At 36.9% G+C, this 19132-nt stretch overlaps 1 protein-coding gene across 1 annotated transcript in view; it reads left to right on the forward strand.

Annotated features, from left to right (window-relative positions):
* The first annotated feature begins 1007 nt into the window (after nt 1-1007).
* The window catches only part of LOC111146184 (ATP-binding cassette sub-family A member 3-like), a 131324-nt gene continuing 113199 nt past the window's right edge, over nt 1008-19132 (forward strand). Inside the window, exons 1-3 of the mRNA XM_022501616.1 lie at nt 1008-1067; nt 1418-1673; nt 15750-15880. Of these exons, the coding sequence (XP_022357324.1) occupies nt 1008-1067; nt 1418-1673; nt 15750-15880 (447 nt within the window). The remainder of the gene's footprint in view (nt 1068-1417; nt 1674-15749; nt 15881-19132) is intronic.

Consider the following 19132-nt stretch of genomic DNA (forward strand, 5'->3'; position numbering starts at 1 on the left):
GAGACTGTTAAAAGTGATACATTTATGAAGGCAGTTCTGGCACATGGTGCAATATGGATAAACTTCGAAGACATTTTATGCTAAGTGAAATAAGCCAGTCACAAAAGGACAAATACTGTCACAATGAAGTAATTCCACCTATATGAGGTACCTAAAGGAGTCAAATTCATAGGTATGGAAAGTGGAATGATGGTTGCCAGTGACCAGGGAGAGGAAGGAATAGAGAGTGATTGTTTAGTGGCCATGGAGTTTTAGTTTGGGAAGATGAAAAAATTTCTGGGAATAGATAATGGTGATGGTTGCACAACAACGTGAATGTGATTGGTGTCCTTGAACTGTATAATTAAGCATGGTTAAAGTGGCAGATCTTACTTTCTGTATATTTTATCAGAGTTTTTAAAAAGGGCATAGTAACAAATCACTCCAGGGGAATACGTTATAAGGTAAGTACTGTGATTTTTCTGATTTTACAGATGATAAGCAGCTATAGGTTATTTTGCTCAAAATTTTACAGCTTGTGAGAGAGTTAGGATTTGAACTCAAATAGCCCAACTTTAGATCAATTACTGTACTATTCACACCATGAGGAAAGGATCACAATTGTTTTGAATATACTTAATGCCTAGCATAGAATATGGCACAGAGTAGATATTAAATAGGAAGCTCTCAGAATTATAATTTGTAGGAATTTATCTCAGAGCCAATCAGAATGATAATTGACATTCCAAATTTACAGTTTACGTCTTTCTTTGTGAATGTGGGGCTGCAACCTATTACATTTTGCATCTCTGTCATCTAATATTTTCATACATATTAGAAGACCATTAGATGTGAATATAATGAACTAATATAAAAATAGGAGCAGACGAATACTTATTTCAAGATTGATGAAAAAAGAATAAAACCATGAAGTAATCCTTTCAGTTGACTAAATTTAACATTTTTGCCAGGTGATGTAAGTTTTTGAAATGTTTACTTCCCGTTGAAATTCCATTCTTTGTGATAAAATGGACTTGTTGTGGCTCAACCAATTTGCAGTCCTCCTCTGGAAAAATTTCGTTTTAAAGGTAAGTGGAGGTGTCTGTGGGAAATGATTGTAAAGGCTAATGAACCTGAAGGGGAGAACTTTAAATAGTTTTTTCACTTCATTTTAGTTTATGGGGGTTTTTTTGGTCCTTTTTGTTCCATGGCTTAATGTAGCAATTCTAATTCTGAAGAGTACTCATAGGATATATCAATAGAATAGATAATGAAATGTTGAAAAGGGTGAAAAAGGCTAGAAAGCCATTCATATTGTAGAACGGAGTTGAACAATATGTTTAAATTGTATACACATATATGCACAAGAGTATAGAATCACACACAGATACAGGTATATAGACTCTTAATTATCACAATCCTTTTGTTTCTTTTGCAGAAAAGGAAGATACTTTCTTTAGTTGTGGAAATCTGCATGACAGTCTTCTTCTCTCTATTGATTTTGCTTTATCGCAGCAATATAAAGAAGACGTTTCACAATGTCACGGTTTTCCGTCCTTTGCTTTTGATGTCCCCGCCTGATTTCATGTTTAAGGGGAACCTTGAATATGAATTAGCTTATGTGCCTTCCAAAAGTGATGTGGTAAAAAATATTACTGAGATGGTGAAAAACACATTAAATATCAATTTTACAGGTTAGAAATTGTGATGTCTAAAATGTTTTTTGTAGGGATGCCTGGGTGGCTTAGTTGGTTAAGCATATGCTTTTGGGTCAGGTCATGATCCCAGGGTCCTGGGATGGAACCCTGCATCTGGCTCCCTGCTCTTCTGGGAGCCTGCTTTTCCCTTTCCCTTTCTTTGCTACCCCTTCCCCCAACTTATATGCTCTCTTTCTCTCTCTCTGTAAAATAAATAAAAATCTAAAAAAATTTTTTTTGGTAGCATAATTATTAGCTTCTTTTTGAAGAGACATACTTCAGTGAGCATAAACTTGTGCATTAATCTCCTGAATATAATAATATGAGCTCTGTCACATAATATCAGACATATTCTTGTCATAGTCATAAACAAAATATATTTAAAATTAGATGATGAAATTATGTAATTGTAAATCTTTGTCTCTGACTGCATTCTTAAACTAGGGTCAGCACTTAGTAGTGTACCAAAGAGACACAGAACGTCAGGATGACTTGAGTAGTTTCTTCTTGAATGCATGCATAAACTCTACCTTGAGATTGTTAATTTTACACATTTTAATGAAACTATTACTTAAGTGTGATATATGAATGCATTTGAAAAGAGTAAAACAGCGTAGAATTATACCAGAGCAATCCTCATTGCCTTACAGTCGCCTCCCTCTGCACCTGTTTCTCTTCTCTGTCTCCAATGTTAAAAACACTGTCAGAATTTTGGTAAGCATCTCTCCCATCTTGTCTCATGATTTTACACGTGTGTGTGGGTTTATTCTGTTACATACTCACACAATTTTGTATTTATTTTTCTCATTTTAAGGGCAGGGCTTTGAGATGGGAAGGATAGAAACTATATATTTACTTTGCTATCTTAAAAACCATCTTTAAAAAATAAAGCTTTATATTGTATAACTTAATGCAAAATTCCCATGGATTTTAAAATTAGAGATGAATCTCCAAAGAACATTAGTGCTTGTGGTGGGCTTAAAGTTACCTTTTTAACTATCCCTTTATGTGAAGGTGGGGAATAGAGAACAGGCTGCTGTGCTCTCATGGGAAAGTCTAAGAGATATTGTTACTCTGTCATAAAGCCTTCATGAGAAAGTATGTCTGAAGAATGGAGTAGAAATCTGATGCATTGAAAGTCCGTGGCGGCATTTGTTAATTAATGTCTAATAGAGTAAAGTGCTAATTTAAAGGGAAGGAAGCTGAGAAATTTTCCTCCTCTTGATTGGGCCAGACACCTTGTTCTAGTTTCTGTTGAACCATTTCTAGCAAAATAGCTCAGAAGATTTGAGAGGATATGTGTAAAAGTCTTCATTTGGAAAACTTCCATATTCAGATTATAATCTACTCTGAAGAATTATAACTTCTTTTTTTAAATTAACATATAATGTATTATTAGCCCCAGGGGTACAGGTCTGTGAATTGCCAGGATTACACACTTCACAGCACTCACCATAGCACATACCCTCCCGAGTGTCCATAACCCCACCACCCTCTCCCTACCTGCCTCCCCCTGGCAACCCTCACTTTGTTTTGTGAGATTAAGAGTCTCTTACGGTTTGTCTCCCTCCTGATCCCATCTTATTTCATGTATTCTTTTCCTGCACCCCAAACCCCACCCCCTCCATTGCATCTCCACTTCCTCATATCAGGGAGATCACATGATAGTTGTTTTTCTCCGATTGACTTATTTTGCTAAGCATAATACCCTCTAGTTCCGTCCATGTCATTGCTAATGGCAAGATTTCATTTCTTTTGATGGCTGCATAGTATTCCATTGTATATATATGTATATACCACATCTTCTTTATCCATTCATCTGTTGATGGACATCTAGGTTCTTTCCATAGTTTGGTTATTGTGGACATTGCTGCTATAAACATTCAGGTGCATGTGCCCTTCGGATCACCACATTTGTATCTTTAGGGTAAACACCCAGTAGTGCAATTGCTGGGTCGTAGGATAGCTCTGTTTTCAACTTTTTGAGGAACCTCCATGCTGTTTTCCAGAGTGGTTGCACCAGCTTGCATTCCCACCAATAGTGTAGGAGGGTTCCCCTTTCTCTGCATCCTCACCAGCATCTGTCATTTCCTGACTTGTTAATTTTAGCCATTCTGACTAGTGTGAGGTGGTGTCTCATTGCGGTTTTGCTTTGTATTTCCCTGATGCCAAGTGATGTGGAGCACTTTTCATGTGTCTGTTGGCCATCTGGATGTCTTCTTTGCAGAAATGTCTGTTCATGTCTTCTTCCCATTTCTTGATTGGATTATTTGTTCTTTGGGTGTTGAGTTTGCTAAGCTCTTTATAGATTTTGGATACTAGCCCTTTATCTGATATGTCATTTGCAAATATCTTCTCCCATTCTGTCAGTTGTCTTTTGGTTTTGTTAACTGTTTCCTTTGCTGTGCAAAGGCTTTTGATCTTGATGAAATCCCAACAGTTCATTTTGCCCTTGCTTCCCTCGCCTTTGGTGATGTTCCTAGGAAGAAGTTGCTGCCTGTTTTCTCCTCAAGGATTTTGATGGATTCCTTTCTCACATTGAGGTCCTTCGTCCATTTTGAGTCTGTTTTCATATGTGGTGTAAGGAAATGGTCCAATTTGATTTTTCTGCATGTGGCTGTCCAGTTTTCCCAACACCATTGGTTGAAGAGGCTTTTTTCTTTTTTTAAAGATTTTATTTATTTATTTGACAGAAAGATCACAAGTAGGCAGAGAGACAGGCAGAGAGAGAGGGGGAAGCAGGCTCCCCGCTAAGCAGAGCCTGATGCGGGGCTCGATCCCAGCATGACCCGAGCCGAAAGCAGAGGCTTAACCCACTGAGACACAGGCGCCCCAAAGAGGCTGTCTTTTTTCCAATGGACATTCTTTCCTGCTTTGTTGAAGATTAGTTGACCATAGAGTTGAGGGTCTATTTCTGGGTTGTCTATTCTGTTCCATTGATCTATGTGTCTGTTTTTGTGCCAGTACCATACTGTCTTGATGATGAGAGCTTTGTAATAGAGCTTAAAGTCTGGAATTGTGATACCGCCAACTTTGGCTTTTTTTTTTTTTTAATATTCCTTTGGCTATTCGAAGTCTTTTCTGGTTCCATATAAATTTTAGGATTATTTGTTCCATTTTTTGAAAAAAATGGATGGGATTTTGATAGGGATTGCATTAAATGTGTAGATTGCTTTAGGTAGCATAGACATTTTCATAATATTCGTTCTTCCAATCCATGAGCATGGAACATTTTTCCATTTCTTTGTGTCTTCCTCAATTTCTTTCATGAGTACTTTATAGTTTTCTGAGTATATATTCTTTGCCTCTTTGGTTAGGTTTATTCCTAGGTATCTTATGGTTTTGGATGCAATTGTAAATGGAATTGACTCCTTAATTTCTCTTTCTTCTGTCTTGTCGTTGGTGTAAAGAAATGCAACTGATTTCTGTGCATTGATTTTATATCCTGACACTTTACTGAATTCCTGTACAAATTCTAGCAGAGTTGGAGTGGAGTCTTTGAGTTTTCCACATATAGTATCATATCATCTGCAAAGAGTGATAGTTTGACTTCTTCTTTTCCAATTTGGATGCCTTTAATTTCTTTTTGTTGTCTGATTGCTGAGGCTAGGACTTCTGTTACTATGTTGAATAACAGTGGTGATAATGGACATCCCTACTGTGTTCCTGACCTTAGTGGAAAAGCTCTCAGTTTTTCTCCATTGAGAATGCTATTTGCGGTGGGTTTTTCATAGATGGCTTTGATAATATTGAGGTATGTGCCCTCTATCCCTACACTTTGAAGAGTTTTGATCAGGAAGGGATGCTGTACTTTGTCAAATGCTTTTTCAGCATCTATTCAGAGTATCATATGGTTCTTGTTCTTTCTTTTATTAATGTGTTGTATCACATTGATTGATTTGCGGATGTTGAACCAACCTTGCAGCCCTGGAATAAATCCCACTTGGTCGTGGTGAATAATCCTTTTAATGTACTATTGGATCTTATTGGCTAGTATTTTGGTGAGAACTTTCACATCTGTGTTCATCAAGGATATTGGTCTGTAATTCTCTTTTTTGATGGGATCCTTGTCTGGTTTTGGGATCAAGGTGATGCTGGCCTCATAAAATGAGTTTGGAAGTTTTCCTTCCATTTCTATTTTTTGGAACAGTTTCAGGAGAATAGGTATTAATTCTTCTTTAAATGTTTGGTAGAAAACCCCTGGGAAGCTGTCTGGCCCTGGGCTTTTGTTTGTTTGGAGATTTTTTCTTAAGATGATTATTATTATTATTTTTTATTTCTTTTCAGCATAGCAGAATTCATTGTTTTTGCACCACACCCAGTGCTCCATGCAATACGTGCCCTCCTCAATTCCCTCCACCTGGCTCCCCCAACCTCCCACCCCCGCCCCTTTAAAACCCTCAGATTGTCCATAGTCTCTCATGGTTCACCTCCCCTTCCAATTTCCCTCAACTCCCTTCTCCTCTCCATCTCCCTACGTCCTCCATGTTATTTGTTATGCTCCACAAATAAGGGAAACCATATGATAATTGACTCTCTCTGCTTGACTTATTGCACTCAGTATAATCTCTTCCAGTCCCGCCCATGTTGCTACAAAGTTGGGTATTAATCCTTTCTGATGGAGGCATAATACTCCGTAGTGTATATGGACCACATCTTCCTTATCCATTCGTCCGTTGAAGGGCATCTTGGTTCTTTCCACAGTTGGCGACCATGGCCATTGCTGCTATAAACATTGGGGTACAGATGGCCCTTCTTTTCACTACATCTGTATCTTTGGGGTAAATACCCAGGAGTGCAATTGCAGGATAATAGGGAAGCTCTATTTTTAATTTCTTGAGGAATCTCCACACTGTTCTCCAAAGTGGCTGCACCAACTTGCATTCCCACCAACAGTGTAAGAGGGTTCCCCTTTCTCCACATCCTCTCCAACACATGTTGTTTCCCGTTGAGATCAGGAACACGATAAGGATGCCCACTCTCACCACTCTTGTTCAACATAGTACTAGAAGTCCTAGCAACAGCAATCAGACAACAAAGAGAAATAAAAGGTATCCAAATTGGCAATGAAGAAGTCAAACTCTCTCTCTTTGCAGATGACATGATTCTTTATATGGAAAACCCAAAAGACTCCACCCCCAAACTACTCAAACTCATACAGCAATTCAGTAACATGGCAGGATACAACATCAATGTACAGAAATCAGTGGCTTTCTTATACACTAACAATGAAAATACAGAAATGGAAATTAGAGAATCGATTCCATTTACTATAGCACCAAGAACCATAAGATAACTGGGACTAAACCTAACCAAAGAGGTAAAGGATCTGTACTTGAGGAAATACAGAACACTCACGAAAGAAATCGAAGAAGAGACAAAAAGATGGAAGACCATTCCATGCTCTTGGATTGGAAGAATACATTGTTAAAATGTTTGGAGATTTTTGATGACTGCTTTAATCTCCTTACTGGTAATGGTTCTGTTCAGGTTTTCTATTTCTTCCTGGTTCAGTTTTGGTAGTTTATATGTCTCTAGGAATGCATCCATTTCTTCCAGATTGTCAAATTTGCTGGCATAGAGTTGCTCATAATATGTTCTTATAATTGTTTGTATTTCTTTGGTGTTGGTTGTATCTCTCCTCTTTCATTGATGATTTTATTTATTTGGGTCCTTTCTCTTTTCTTTTTGATAATTCTGGTCAGGGGTTTATCAATCTTATTAATTCTTTCAAAGAACCATTTCCTAGTTATGTTTATTTGTTCTATTGTTTTTTTTGGTTTCTATTTCATTGATTTCTGCTCTGATCTTTATGATTTCTCTTCTCCTGCTGAGTTTAGGCTTTCTTTGGTGTTGTTTCTCCAGCTCCTTTAGGTGTAGGGTTAGGTTATGTATTTGAGACCTTTCTTGTTTCTTGAGAAAGTCTTGTATCGCTATATACTTTCCTCTCAGGACTTCCTTTGCTGTGTCCCACAGATTTTGAACCATTGTGTTTTTATTATCATTTGTTTCCATGAATTTTTTCAATTCTTCTTTAATTTTATGGTTGACCCATTCATTCTTTAGAAGGATACTGTTTAGTTTCCATGCATTTGGATTCTTTCCAAACTTCCTCTTGTGATTGAGTTCTAGCTTCAGAGCATTGTGGTCTGAAAATATGCAGGGAATGTTCCCAATACCGGTTGAGACCTGATTTATGACCCAGGATGTGTTCTGGAGAATGTTCCATGTGCACTAGAGAAGAATGTGTATTCTGTTGCTTTGGAATGGAATGTTCTATATATATCTGTGATGTCCATCTGGTCCAGTGTGTCATTTAAGGCCTTTATTTTCTTTTTGATCTTTGGCTTGGATGATCTGTCCATTTCAGTGAGGGGAGTGTTAAAGTCCCCTACTATTACTGTATTATTGTCAATGTGTTTCTTTGATTTTGTTTTTAAGTGGTTTATGTAGTTGGCTGCTCCCATGTTAGGGGCATAGATATTTAAAATTGTTAGATCTTCTTGTTGGACAGACCCTTTGAGTATGATATAGTGTCCTTTCTCATCTCTTATTATAGTCTTTAGCTTAAAATCTAATTGATCTGATATAAGGATTGCCACCCCAGCTTTCTTTTGATGTCCATTAGCACGGTAAATTGTTTTCCACCCCCTTACTTTAAATCTGGAGGCATCTTTGGGTCTAAAATGAGTTTCTTGTAGACAGCATATTGATGGTTTTTTTTTTTTTATCCATTCTGATACCCTGTGTCTTTTGATTGCGGCATTTAGCCCATTTACATTCAGGGTAACTATTGAGAGATATGAATTTAGTGCCATTGTATTGCCTGTAAGGTGACTGTTACTGTATATTGTCTCTATTCTTTTCTGATCTACTACTTTTAGTAGAAGCTTTTTATCTCTCCTTCTATTTTCAATGATAGCCTAGCTGGATATAGTATTCTTGGCTGCATATTTTTCTCATTTAGTGCTCTGAATATATCATGCCAGATCTTTCTGGCCTTCCAGGTCTCTGGGGATAAGTCTATTGCCAATCTAATATTTTTACTATTGTATGTTACAGACTTCTTGTCCTGGGCTGCTTTTAGGATTTTCTCTTTGTCACTAAGACTTGTAAATTTTACTATTAGATGACAGGGTGTGGACCTATTCTTATTGATTTTGAGGGGTGTTCTCTGTGCCTCCTGGATTTTGATGCTTGTTCCCTTTGCCATGTTAGGGAAATTCTCTACAATAATTCTCTCCAATATACCTTCTGCTCCGCTCTCTCTTTCTTCTTCTTCTGGAATCCCAGTTATTCTAATGTTGTTTTGTCTTATGGTATTACTTAACTCTCGAATTCTCCCTTTGTGGTCCAGTAGTTATTCATCTCTCTTTTGCTCAGCTTCTTTATTCTCTATCATGTGGTCTTCTATATCACTAATTCTCTCTTCTGACTCACTTATCCTAGCAGTAAGAGGCTCCATTTTTGATTGCAGCTCATTAATAGCTTTTTTGATTTCAATTTGGTTAGATTTTAGTTCCTTTATTTCTCCAGAAAGGGCTTTTATTTCTCCAGACAGGATTTGTCTAATATCTTCCATGCCTTTTTCAAGCAAGCCCCGCTAGCACCTTGAGAATCGTCATTGTGAACTCTAGATCTGACATTATTACCAATGTCTGTATTGATTAGGTCCCTGGTCTTTGGTACTGCCTCTTGTTCTTTTTTTGTGGTGAGTTTTTCTACCTTGTCATTTTATCCAGATAAGAATATATGAAGGAGCAAATAGGGGCGCCTGGGTGGCTCAGTGGGTTAAGCCGCTGCCTTCGGCTCAGGTCATGATCTCAGAGTCCTGGGATCGAGTCCCGCATCGGGCTCTCTGCTCGGCAGGGAGCCTGCTTCCTCCTCTCTCTCTGCCTGCCTCTCTCCCTACTTGTGATCTCTCTGTCAAATAAATAAATAAAATCTTTAAAAAAAAAAAAAAAAAGAATATATGAAGGAGCAAATAAAATACTAAAAGGGTGGCAAAGACCCCAGTAAAATGTGCTTTAACCAAATCAAAGGAGACCCCAAATTGTGGGGGGAAGAAATGGGGTAAAAAGAAGTTCAGAAAAAAATAATTAAAAAGAGAAAAAAATATATATAAAAAAGAAAATATGTATATATTAGACTGGTGAATAGGACAAGTTCACTCACTTAATTTTGGGAGTATTTTGGTGTCTTAGAAGAAACTACGTCCCAGAATTTTAAAGAATGAAAAACATATATAAGGGTAAACACAATGAAGGGATGGAATATGGCTATAAAGATGAAAAAAAATTTTTTTTTAATTCCTAAAAAAGGAGTTGATAAGTTGGTTGGGAGAATAAAGAAAAAGAAAGTGGAGAGAATTTGCTCAGGCTGGAGACTAGAACAAAACCCTGTTCTAGATTTAGGGAATATTTTGATCTATTAGAAGACGTTGTATCCCAAATATTTTTAGAAGAAAAAACCCTATGTGTATATAAAAAATAAAGTTAGATACAATGAAGGATAATGTGAGTATAATAATGAAGGTTCAAAAAAGTTTTTTTTTTGAAAGGTGTTAAGATAAACTAGTTAAAAAACATTAAAAGAGAAAAGGGTAAAAGTTAAAAAAAATTTAGCAGAAGAAAAAAATAAAATTAAAAAAATTAATTAACTTTGCAAGACTAAAGAATCATGGGGAGAAAGCCATGAATTCCATGCTTAGCTTTCTCCTCCTCTGGAATTCCACTGTTCTCCTTGGTAAGTGAACTTGGTCATCGCTGGATTTCTTGCTGATCTTCTTGGGGAGGGGCCTGTTGTAATGATTCTCAAGTGTCTTTGCCCATGATGAAACTGCAGCGCTCTTACCAGGGGCCAGGCTAAGTAATCCACTCGGGTTCCCTTTTGGGAGCTTTTGTTTCCTGAACACTTTCCATAGAGTTCCGGAGGACAGTAATGACAATGGCGGCCTCCCAATCCCCGGCCTGGAGTTGCCGAGAGCTCGGCCCCACTCCTCAGTGCACCCTCAGAGAAAAGCGCTCAATCACTCCTGTCTCCCTGGCCTCTGGCTGAGTTCTGAGCTCACCCAGGCTGTGGCCAAGTGTCTCTGTCTCTGGCACACAGCCCTGCCTGGAGTCTCCGAACCCCGCAGATCCATGAGCATTTCCAGGGGAGTCTCCCCAGGTCTTGTGGGGTCCCCGCTCACAGAGCAGTGACCTGTGCCACGGATCACGGTAAGGTAACCCCGAGTTGAGAGCTCACTCCTCAGCTCTGTCTCTGTAGCTGGCTTCTCTGCTCTAATACCTGTGAGCTCTGTGACACTCAGACACCCCCGATCCTTCTGTGACCCCACAGGACCTGAGACCACGCTGTCCCTGCGTGAGCTTCACCCCTGTTTAGCCTCTGGAGTGATGTCCCTCTGTGGAGCAGACTTTTAAAAGTTCTGATTTTGTGCTCCCTTGCTCCGCCGCTTGCTGGGAGCTGGCCCCTTCCCCCGTGGTCTATCTTCCCGTCGCTTTGGATTCACTTCTCTGCTGATCCTACCTTGCAGAAAGTGGTCGATTTTCTGTTTCTAGAATTGCTGCTCTTCTCTTCGATCTCCTGTTGGATTTGTAGGTGTTTGGGATGGCTTGATAAGCTATCTAGCTGATCTGCTACCTGATGTCCTCTCAGCCTGCTACTTCTCCACCATCTTGACTCCTCCTGAATTATAACTTCTTAAAACAACTATTCACTAGAAGCTTTTATTTATTATGTTTATTTTATTTTATTTTTAAAAGATTTTATTTATTGATTTGACACAGAGAGAGAGAGATCACAGACAGAGAAGCAGGCAGAGAGAGAGGGGCAAGCAGGCTCCCTGCTGAGCAGAGAGCCCGAAGTGAGGCTCAATCCTAGGACTCTGAGATCATGACCTCAGCCAAAGGCAGAGGCTTAACCCACTGAGCCACCCAGGTGCCCCTATTTATTATGTTTTAAAGATTTTATTTATTTATTCAAGAGAGAGAGTGTGCATGTACAAGTGGGAGGGCGCAGAAGGAGAAGCAGACTCCCAGGACCTGGGCATCATGACCTTAGCCAAAGACAGACACTTAACTAACTGAACCACCCAGATGTCCCTACAAGCTTTTTATATACCAATTCAAGTTCAGATGATATAGTATCTGAATAGCATAGTATAGTGTATCTACTATTAATATAATTGTGATTAGAAAGCTGGTATTGGGTAAGACACTGATAATGGTATTTGATAACTTGGTTTAATCAGTATGTAATGATAATGTCTGTTAAAATCTGTGGCAGAGGGGACCCCTGGGTGGCTCAGTCGGTTAAGTGTCTGCCCAGGGTCCTGGGTTTGACTCCTGCATTGGGCTCCCTGCTTGGTGGAGAGGCTGCTGCTCCCTCTCCCTCTGCCTCCTGCTCTGCCTACTTGTGCTCTCTCTCTGTCAAATAAATAAATAAAATCTTCAAAAAAATCTGTGGCAAAGAATTCTTGAGGATTATGTAGTACTTTACTTTTAGCACAATGGAAGGTCCCCAATAGACACACACACACATTTGATTTTGAAAAATTTCAAACCTATGGAGAAAATGCAAATATGCTGCAATTTACCAAATAACATTTGCCACACTTACTTTTTTATGAGCCCTCTATACACACACATTTACATGCACACATGTAATATGTATGTAAGTATGTGAAACTAAAAGGATATATATAAAATTGCTGGATTTTTTTTTCTCATCCGTTGAGAATAAGTTGCATTCATCATGACATATCACCTCAAACACTATATATATCTCCTAATAAGGACATTGTCCAATATAACCTTTACAATTATTATACCCAAGAATTTTAAAATTGATACAATGATGTTATCTAATATATGGTCAATATCTATATTTTCCCAATTGTCCTAATGAGGTTCTTTAGAGCTTTTCTTTTCTTTTTTGTAATCCAGAATCCAGTTATTGATTTTTTTTAAGATTTTACTTATTTATTTACTTATTATTTATTTAGAGAGTGTGTGTGAGTGTAGTTGGGGGAGGAGCAGAGGAAAAGAGAATCTCAAGCAGATTCCACTCCTCAAGCACAGAGCCTGTCTTGGGGCCTGATCCTAGAACCCTAATATAGTGACCTGAGCTGAAACCAAGGGTTGGATACCCAGGCTCCTCCCTGTTGGAGATTTTTAAATATTCACTGGGCTTGGCAAACTTTCCTGTGAAGGGCCAGACAGTAAATATATTAAGTTTTATGGGCTATGTGGGTTTCTATCAAATATTCTTTTTTTTTCTTTTTTCTTTTTTTAGGAGCCCTTTAGAGATGTTAAAAACATCCATAGCTCCCAGGCCCATACCAAAGCAGACTGGGGTAGATTTGACCTGCACAGGACCATAATTTGCTGACCCTTGCTTAGAATACTTTATTAGATTGCTTTTGTTATTTTGTCTTTAATGACATTGATATTTTTAAAAGACTTGGCCAGTTCTTTTGCAGAAGTCTTAATTTGTATTTGCTTGTTTCCTTACATTTAGTTCAGTTTGGTCATTTGTGTTGAAAATATTACATCTTTCTTATAAGATCCTCTTAGTGAATCACTTTTGAAAACTTATTACCTGTTTGTTCCTCAATTCGTGGTATCATGCTTGCTCATTTTAGAGTAAGATGGATTTCCACCAGTTTCCATTATCAAGGCAGTTTTCCTTTTTGTAGTTAATAAGGAATCTGTAATTTTAAGTTAGAGCACTTTCAGCACCCTAGAAGCTTCCTTTGTGCCAAAGTTGCAGTTAAGACTCCCCCAAATTTAACTACTATTTTAACTTCTAAGACCATAGATTAGTTTTGCCTGCTTCTCACCTTACATAAATGAAGCTATTCGCTATGTTCCGTTATGGCATTCTCTGTTATATACAGTTTCTGTGTGTGTGCTTTCATGTAGCAGCACATTTGTAAGAGTCATCCAAATCGTGTGATTTTTCACTAATTTTCTTTATAGAATACCATTATGTTAATATTATACAATCTATTTATCTGTTTATTATTGATGAACATTTGAGTTGATTCCACATTTTAACTATTATGAGTAGTGCTGTTATGAACAGAACAAAAGGTTAAGAACCTTTTGATGAACATAAATACATATATACACCTTTTTGTTTGGTATATAGCTAGGAGTGAAATTGTTGGGTCATGGGGGATATAACTATTTAGATTTACAGAAATGTATGAGAGTTTCAGTTCCATATCTTCACCAACACTTGATATGTTATATCTTTTGATAGGAAGTAACTAATAAAGCCATTCTTCTCTGTTCCCTGGTCTCTGGAGAAAATTTTTTAGTATTTCCCCACTGAGCAACATATTTATTATATGTTATTTGTAGATGTTCTTTATCAGGTTTAGAAAGCTTCCTTCTGTTCCTCGTTTGCCAAGATTTTTAAAAAATCATTAATTAGTATTCAATTTTGTCAAATGCCTTTTCTGTGTTTCTTGAGATGGTCATATGACTTTTCTTATTTTTGTTAATGTAATGATTTTTCAACTATTGAATCATTCATCCATTTACTTGGGTTTATTCTATGAATTTTATTTGTTAATATTTTGTTAAGAAATTTTACATGCATGTTTAAGACATCAGTCTATTTTTAAAATTTTACTTATTTATTTGAGAGAGAGAGAGAGTAGGGTGAGGGTCAGAGGGAGAAGGAGACTCACCAAGCAGGGAGCCTGATGTGGAACTCCATCCTGGGACTCCGGGATAACGACCTGAGCCAAAGGGAGATGCTTAACCAACTGAGCCCCAAGACATTAGTCTATTTTGTGTTCTTTATTCCATGAGTTATTGAGAGTATATTTCCTCCATGCCCAGTGTGGAGCACATGCAGGACTTGAACTCACAACCCTGAGATCAAGAATCAGACGCTTAAACAGCTGAGCACCCAGATGCCCTAAAAGCTCATCTTTTAATACACTTTGTTATTCATCCATCGTGTTTCCATATAAATTTTAGAACTGGCTTGTAATTTTTCATAAAAATTGTTTGGATTTTTTTGGGAAATGTTTTATTTTTTAAATTTTATTTACCAGTTTTATTTTTATATTATTAACGATTGACAAAAACTGTATATATTTAGGTCATATAATAGGATGTTTTGGTATACATATACCTTTAGTGTCACAATCAAGCTAATTAACATATCCATCAGCTCACATATTTACCTTTTTTTGTGGTGAGAACTCTTGAGATCTATTCTAGAAGATTGATATTTTATTATGTTTTGTTTTGTTTTATTTAAATCCAAGTTAGTTAACAGATTGGATTTTTACTAGAATTACATTGACTTTATATGTCAGTTTTTACAGAAGAGACATCTTTACGGTATGGATCTTTGCACATGTTATATAACTTTATTTTAAAAATCTTATTTCTCCATAATTATATTTTCTTATAGAGAGGGCTATCAAAGACTTTAATAACCTGTTAACATTGGAAATATTTTAATTCTTAAGAAAAAACTAGTCATTTAAGTTAACTGTATGTGTGTGGTTGTGTGTGTTTTGATTTGAAATTTTAAAATTTCATACAGATTCATTTGTGAATAAGAAAAGTACTACTTTTATTAATTTTTTATTTTTTAAAAATTTTGTTTATTTTTAAATTTTTAATTTAAATTCACAATTGTTTTCTAGAATACAATTTATTCTACAATTACTTTTCAAAATAAACCTTCTACAGAAATAATTTTGTCACTTATTTCCTCTCAAAATTTTTTTAATCACTAGATTTCAAAATACAATTGAAAAATTCCCCTTGTCACAGTTTACCTTAATACACAGTTATTGTAATGATGAAATATTGTTTATAATGTGTTCCAGCTTTTATAAAACACAAGAATTTTTGTGTAGCCCAGATATCCATTAGGTCACCTTGATATTGTTTTAAAATGAGTAATAATGTTTTAATTGAGTAATAATGTTTTAAAATATATTGTGTTATGACAGGATTATGGTATTCATGGTACAGATAGGGATAATCATTAGACATTTTCCATTTATGTGATGACTTACTGAGATTTTTTTCTCTACAGTTCGAGGCTTTTCTTCAGAAGCACAGTTTGAGAAGTATGTTGAATATGAAAAGAAGCCTATGGTTCGTGTGGTGGCTGCTGTTGTATTTGATCATGACTTCAAAAATAGCGATGACCGTTTGCCACTTCAGGTAAGAAATTTTTGTCTAAAGAATTTATAATTAAATGTTAGGTTTCAGAGGTTTAATGAGATACAGGTAACCTCCCCATTTTATAAATGGGAAAAATTTTAAGTTGCCCCAGATCTTAACTTCTAGTAGATAACAAAACCAGGATTTGAATCCTGTGCCAATTTATTTTATTATATTTTACTTTTAAAAATATTTATATATTTGTCAGAGAGAGAGAGTGCATAAGCAGAGGGAGTGGCAGGCAGAGGGAGAGGGAGAAGTAGGCTGGATCCCAGGACACTGGGATTATGACCTGAGCCCAAGGGAGCTGCTTAACCAACTGAGCCACCCAGGTGTTTCTGTGCCAACTTATTTTAATACCTGTTGTTTTTACTGTGAGGAGAAAACTGTTACCTGCTACCTTATGGTCTTAAATTCAGAAAATAGAGTAATAGGAGCTTTAGTAAGGATATTCACTTTACAAATCTCCCTGGCCAGGCAGATCCTTCCAGTCTTGCCAATGGTCGTTAAGAAAATAACAATGTAGCTAGGTAAAAAAGATGGGTAACAATGTCGTTCCCTGTTCAAATGCCTTCCGGAATTTCAGATAGTGCATATCTGTAATATGATATTTAAACTCTTTAATGAGCTAATTTTAAGTGTAATTGGCATTCTAACTTTGTATCTGAAGTGACTTTCATAACAAAGCTATTATATGAAAGTTAAAAGTAAAAGTAAAAACAAGAACTGAACACTTCACTCATATCTGGATGTCTTTTAAGCTGAGGTAGCTCCCTTTCCTGGGACTGTGAACTCCAGAAGGAGTTTTTATGTCCTCTTATTAGAACAATCCACTTGCTTCTTGTTTTGCTTTGGTGAATGCCCCCTGTTTTTCACTTTGTATAAAGTTTTAATGTATTTGTTTTAGGTCTCCAAAGAGATAATTGCTTTAACTTTCAGAATTCTTGATTATCACTGGTGGTGTGAATGGAAGGTTCTGTAACCCCACCAGTAACTGGTCTGGAGGTCCTTGAAATGTTAAAGTTTGGCCATTAAAAAAAAAAAAGGCATATACATATATACCAACAGAGATTCCAGCATGAAAGACTTATTTCTTTTGAGTGAATTACCTAATTTCTAAATCTCTAGTGTCAGCTTTTAGGGTTTTCCAGCTTGCATCAGAATTAGGACAGACCCCAGGGAAGACTTTGATAACATCCCTTAAGGAGAGAAAATGGATAATGTTCCAACTTTGGTAACTTGGTGTATCTCTTTACCACAAGTTAGAGATGAACCAGCCAAGGTTGAGGGAATGATCAAACTATAGTATTTATGCACAGATTCAAATCCTGTTTAGGATACAAGTGTTTGCTAATGGAAGGAAGGAAAGAGAAAGAAAAATCACTGGTAGGACAGTATGTAGCCTTTCTTTCTGTTCTGTCCTCTCCTCACTTTTCCTAGCTGTGCCTACTTTACACTAATTACAGCATCAGAAGTATATGCTGATGGTGATACAGGTTCATTGGTATATGTAGAGCTTCTGGTTCAAATTTCAAATAACTTTGGTGCGGTACAAGCTTCCATTTTGTTGATGTTTCACTGTGTCTAGCATTTAGAATGGATACCTGACAAGATTTTTCCCCAGGTTATTTCCCTAGGTGCCTGTTCTCTTTTTCCACAGTTTATCAAACAAGATGTCTTACCTGTTTTCTGAGTCTGTGGTCTGCTATACCCTCCCTGACCCCGAAAACCAACTCTTCTGTAACTTAGATGATTTTCCTGGTCAAGACCTCTTTCTACTATAGATACCACAATGATACACCAAGAACACAGAAAAGATCATGTCATTGTGCTGTGTAAAACACTCCAGGGGTTCTCCATGAACTACAGAAGGTCTTTTGTGTGGAATTCAAGGTCATTAGTAACCTGTTTTCTGAATAACCCTTCAGCCTCACGTTACCTCTTTCTTTGAACTTCATGCTCTAGCAATATTGAATCAGTAGTAGTTGTTTGTATATATTATGTGGTCTATTGCTTCTCTGCCTTTGATCACATTATCCTCTTTCCTTTTGATGCTCTGCCTGTCCCTCTTTTTCTGAGTAACTCTTAGTATTAATTTCTATAAAACTTGTGCTGTAAGTATCTATCCAAATTCTCCCCTTCTCTCTTCTGTGCTTCCTGAATACTTGGTCACTTCCTTGAGCTCAAGAATTGTGTATTGATAGTATGTAGCTACTTAAAATGTTGCTTTTGAATTACTGAATTATGTGAATGTTTGCCTAGACTTGGTGCACTTGCCAGTTCCTTCTCAGGCTATTGACTTCTTTCTCTGTTCAGTCTCTACTGGCCTTAGGCAACTGTAGGTTCTTGCTTTGTCAGGCTACTCAGATCTACCATAATTTACCCTGAGGTTGGCTCAGCTCTCTAGATAAACCATCTTCTTTTCATGTAATTTATAAAATATATAGCATTCTACATTTTAATTTTATTAACCCTACTTTCATTATATTTGGGCTTTTTCCTTTTCTGCTAGTCACTTTTTAAGGGGAAGATAATCACTATATCTGGGCTTTTTCCTTTTCTCTTGGTCACTTTTTAGAGGGGGAGATAATCATTATATCTGGGCTTTTTCCTTTTCTGTTGGTCACTTTTTAAAGCGGGAGATAATCTTTACCAATAGTTGGCTAACATAATAGGAAAGAAAATAAATAGAACTGTTGAAGGAGTTAGGCAAGCCAGTTGTGGATGTAGAAAAATAACATTGGTAATCATCCAGGTACCACTGTTGGAATCAATTCTCTAATTTCCCTTTTTATATTTTCATTGTTAGTGGATAAGAACACAACTGATTTCTGTGCTTTGATTTTGTATCTTGCCAATATTATTGAATTGCTGTATGAGTTTTAGTAGTTTGGGGGTGGAGTCTTTTGGGTTTTCCATATAAAGTATCATGTCATCTGTGAAGAGAGAGAGTTTGACGTATTCTTTGCCAATTTGAATACCTTTTATTTCTTTTTGTTGTCTGATTGCTGTTGCTAGGACTTTTAGTACTATAATGAACAAGAGTGGTGAGAGTGGGCATCCCTGTTGTGTTCCTGATCTCGATGGGAGGGCTGTCAGCTTTTCCCCATTGAGGATGATATTCGCTATGGATTTTTCATAGATAGATTTTATGAACTTTAGGAATGTTCCCTCTATCTGTATACTTTGAAGAGTTATGGCACCAAGAACTATGAGATACCTTGGAATAAACCTACCCAAAGAGGTAAAGGA

This window comes from Enhydra lutris, unplaced genomic scaffold (genome assembly GCF_002288905.1).
Source record: "Enhydra lutris kenyoni isolate GAN:26980312 unplaced genomic scaffold, ASM228890v2 scaffoldscaffold13, whole genome shotgun sequence".
NCBI classification, from domain to species: Eukaryota; Metazoa; Chordata; class Mammalia; order Carnivora; family Mustelidae; genus Enhydra; species Enhydra lutris.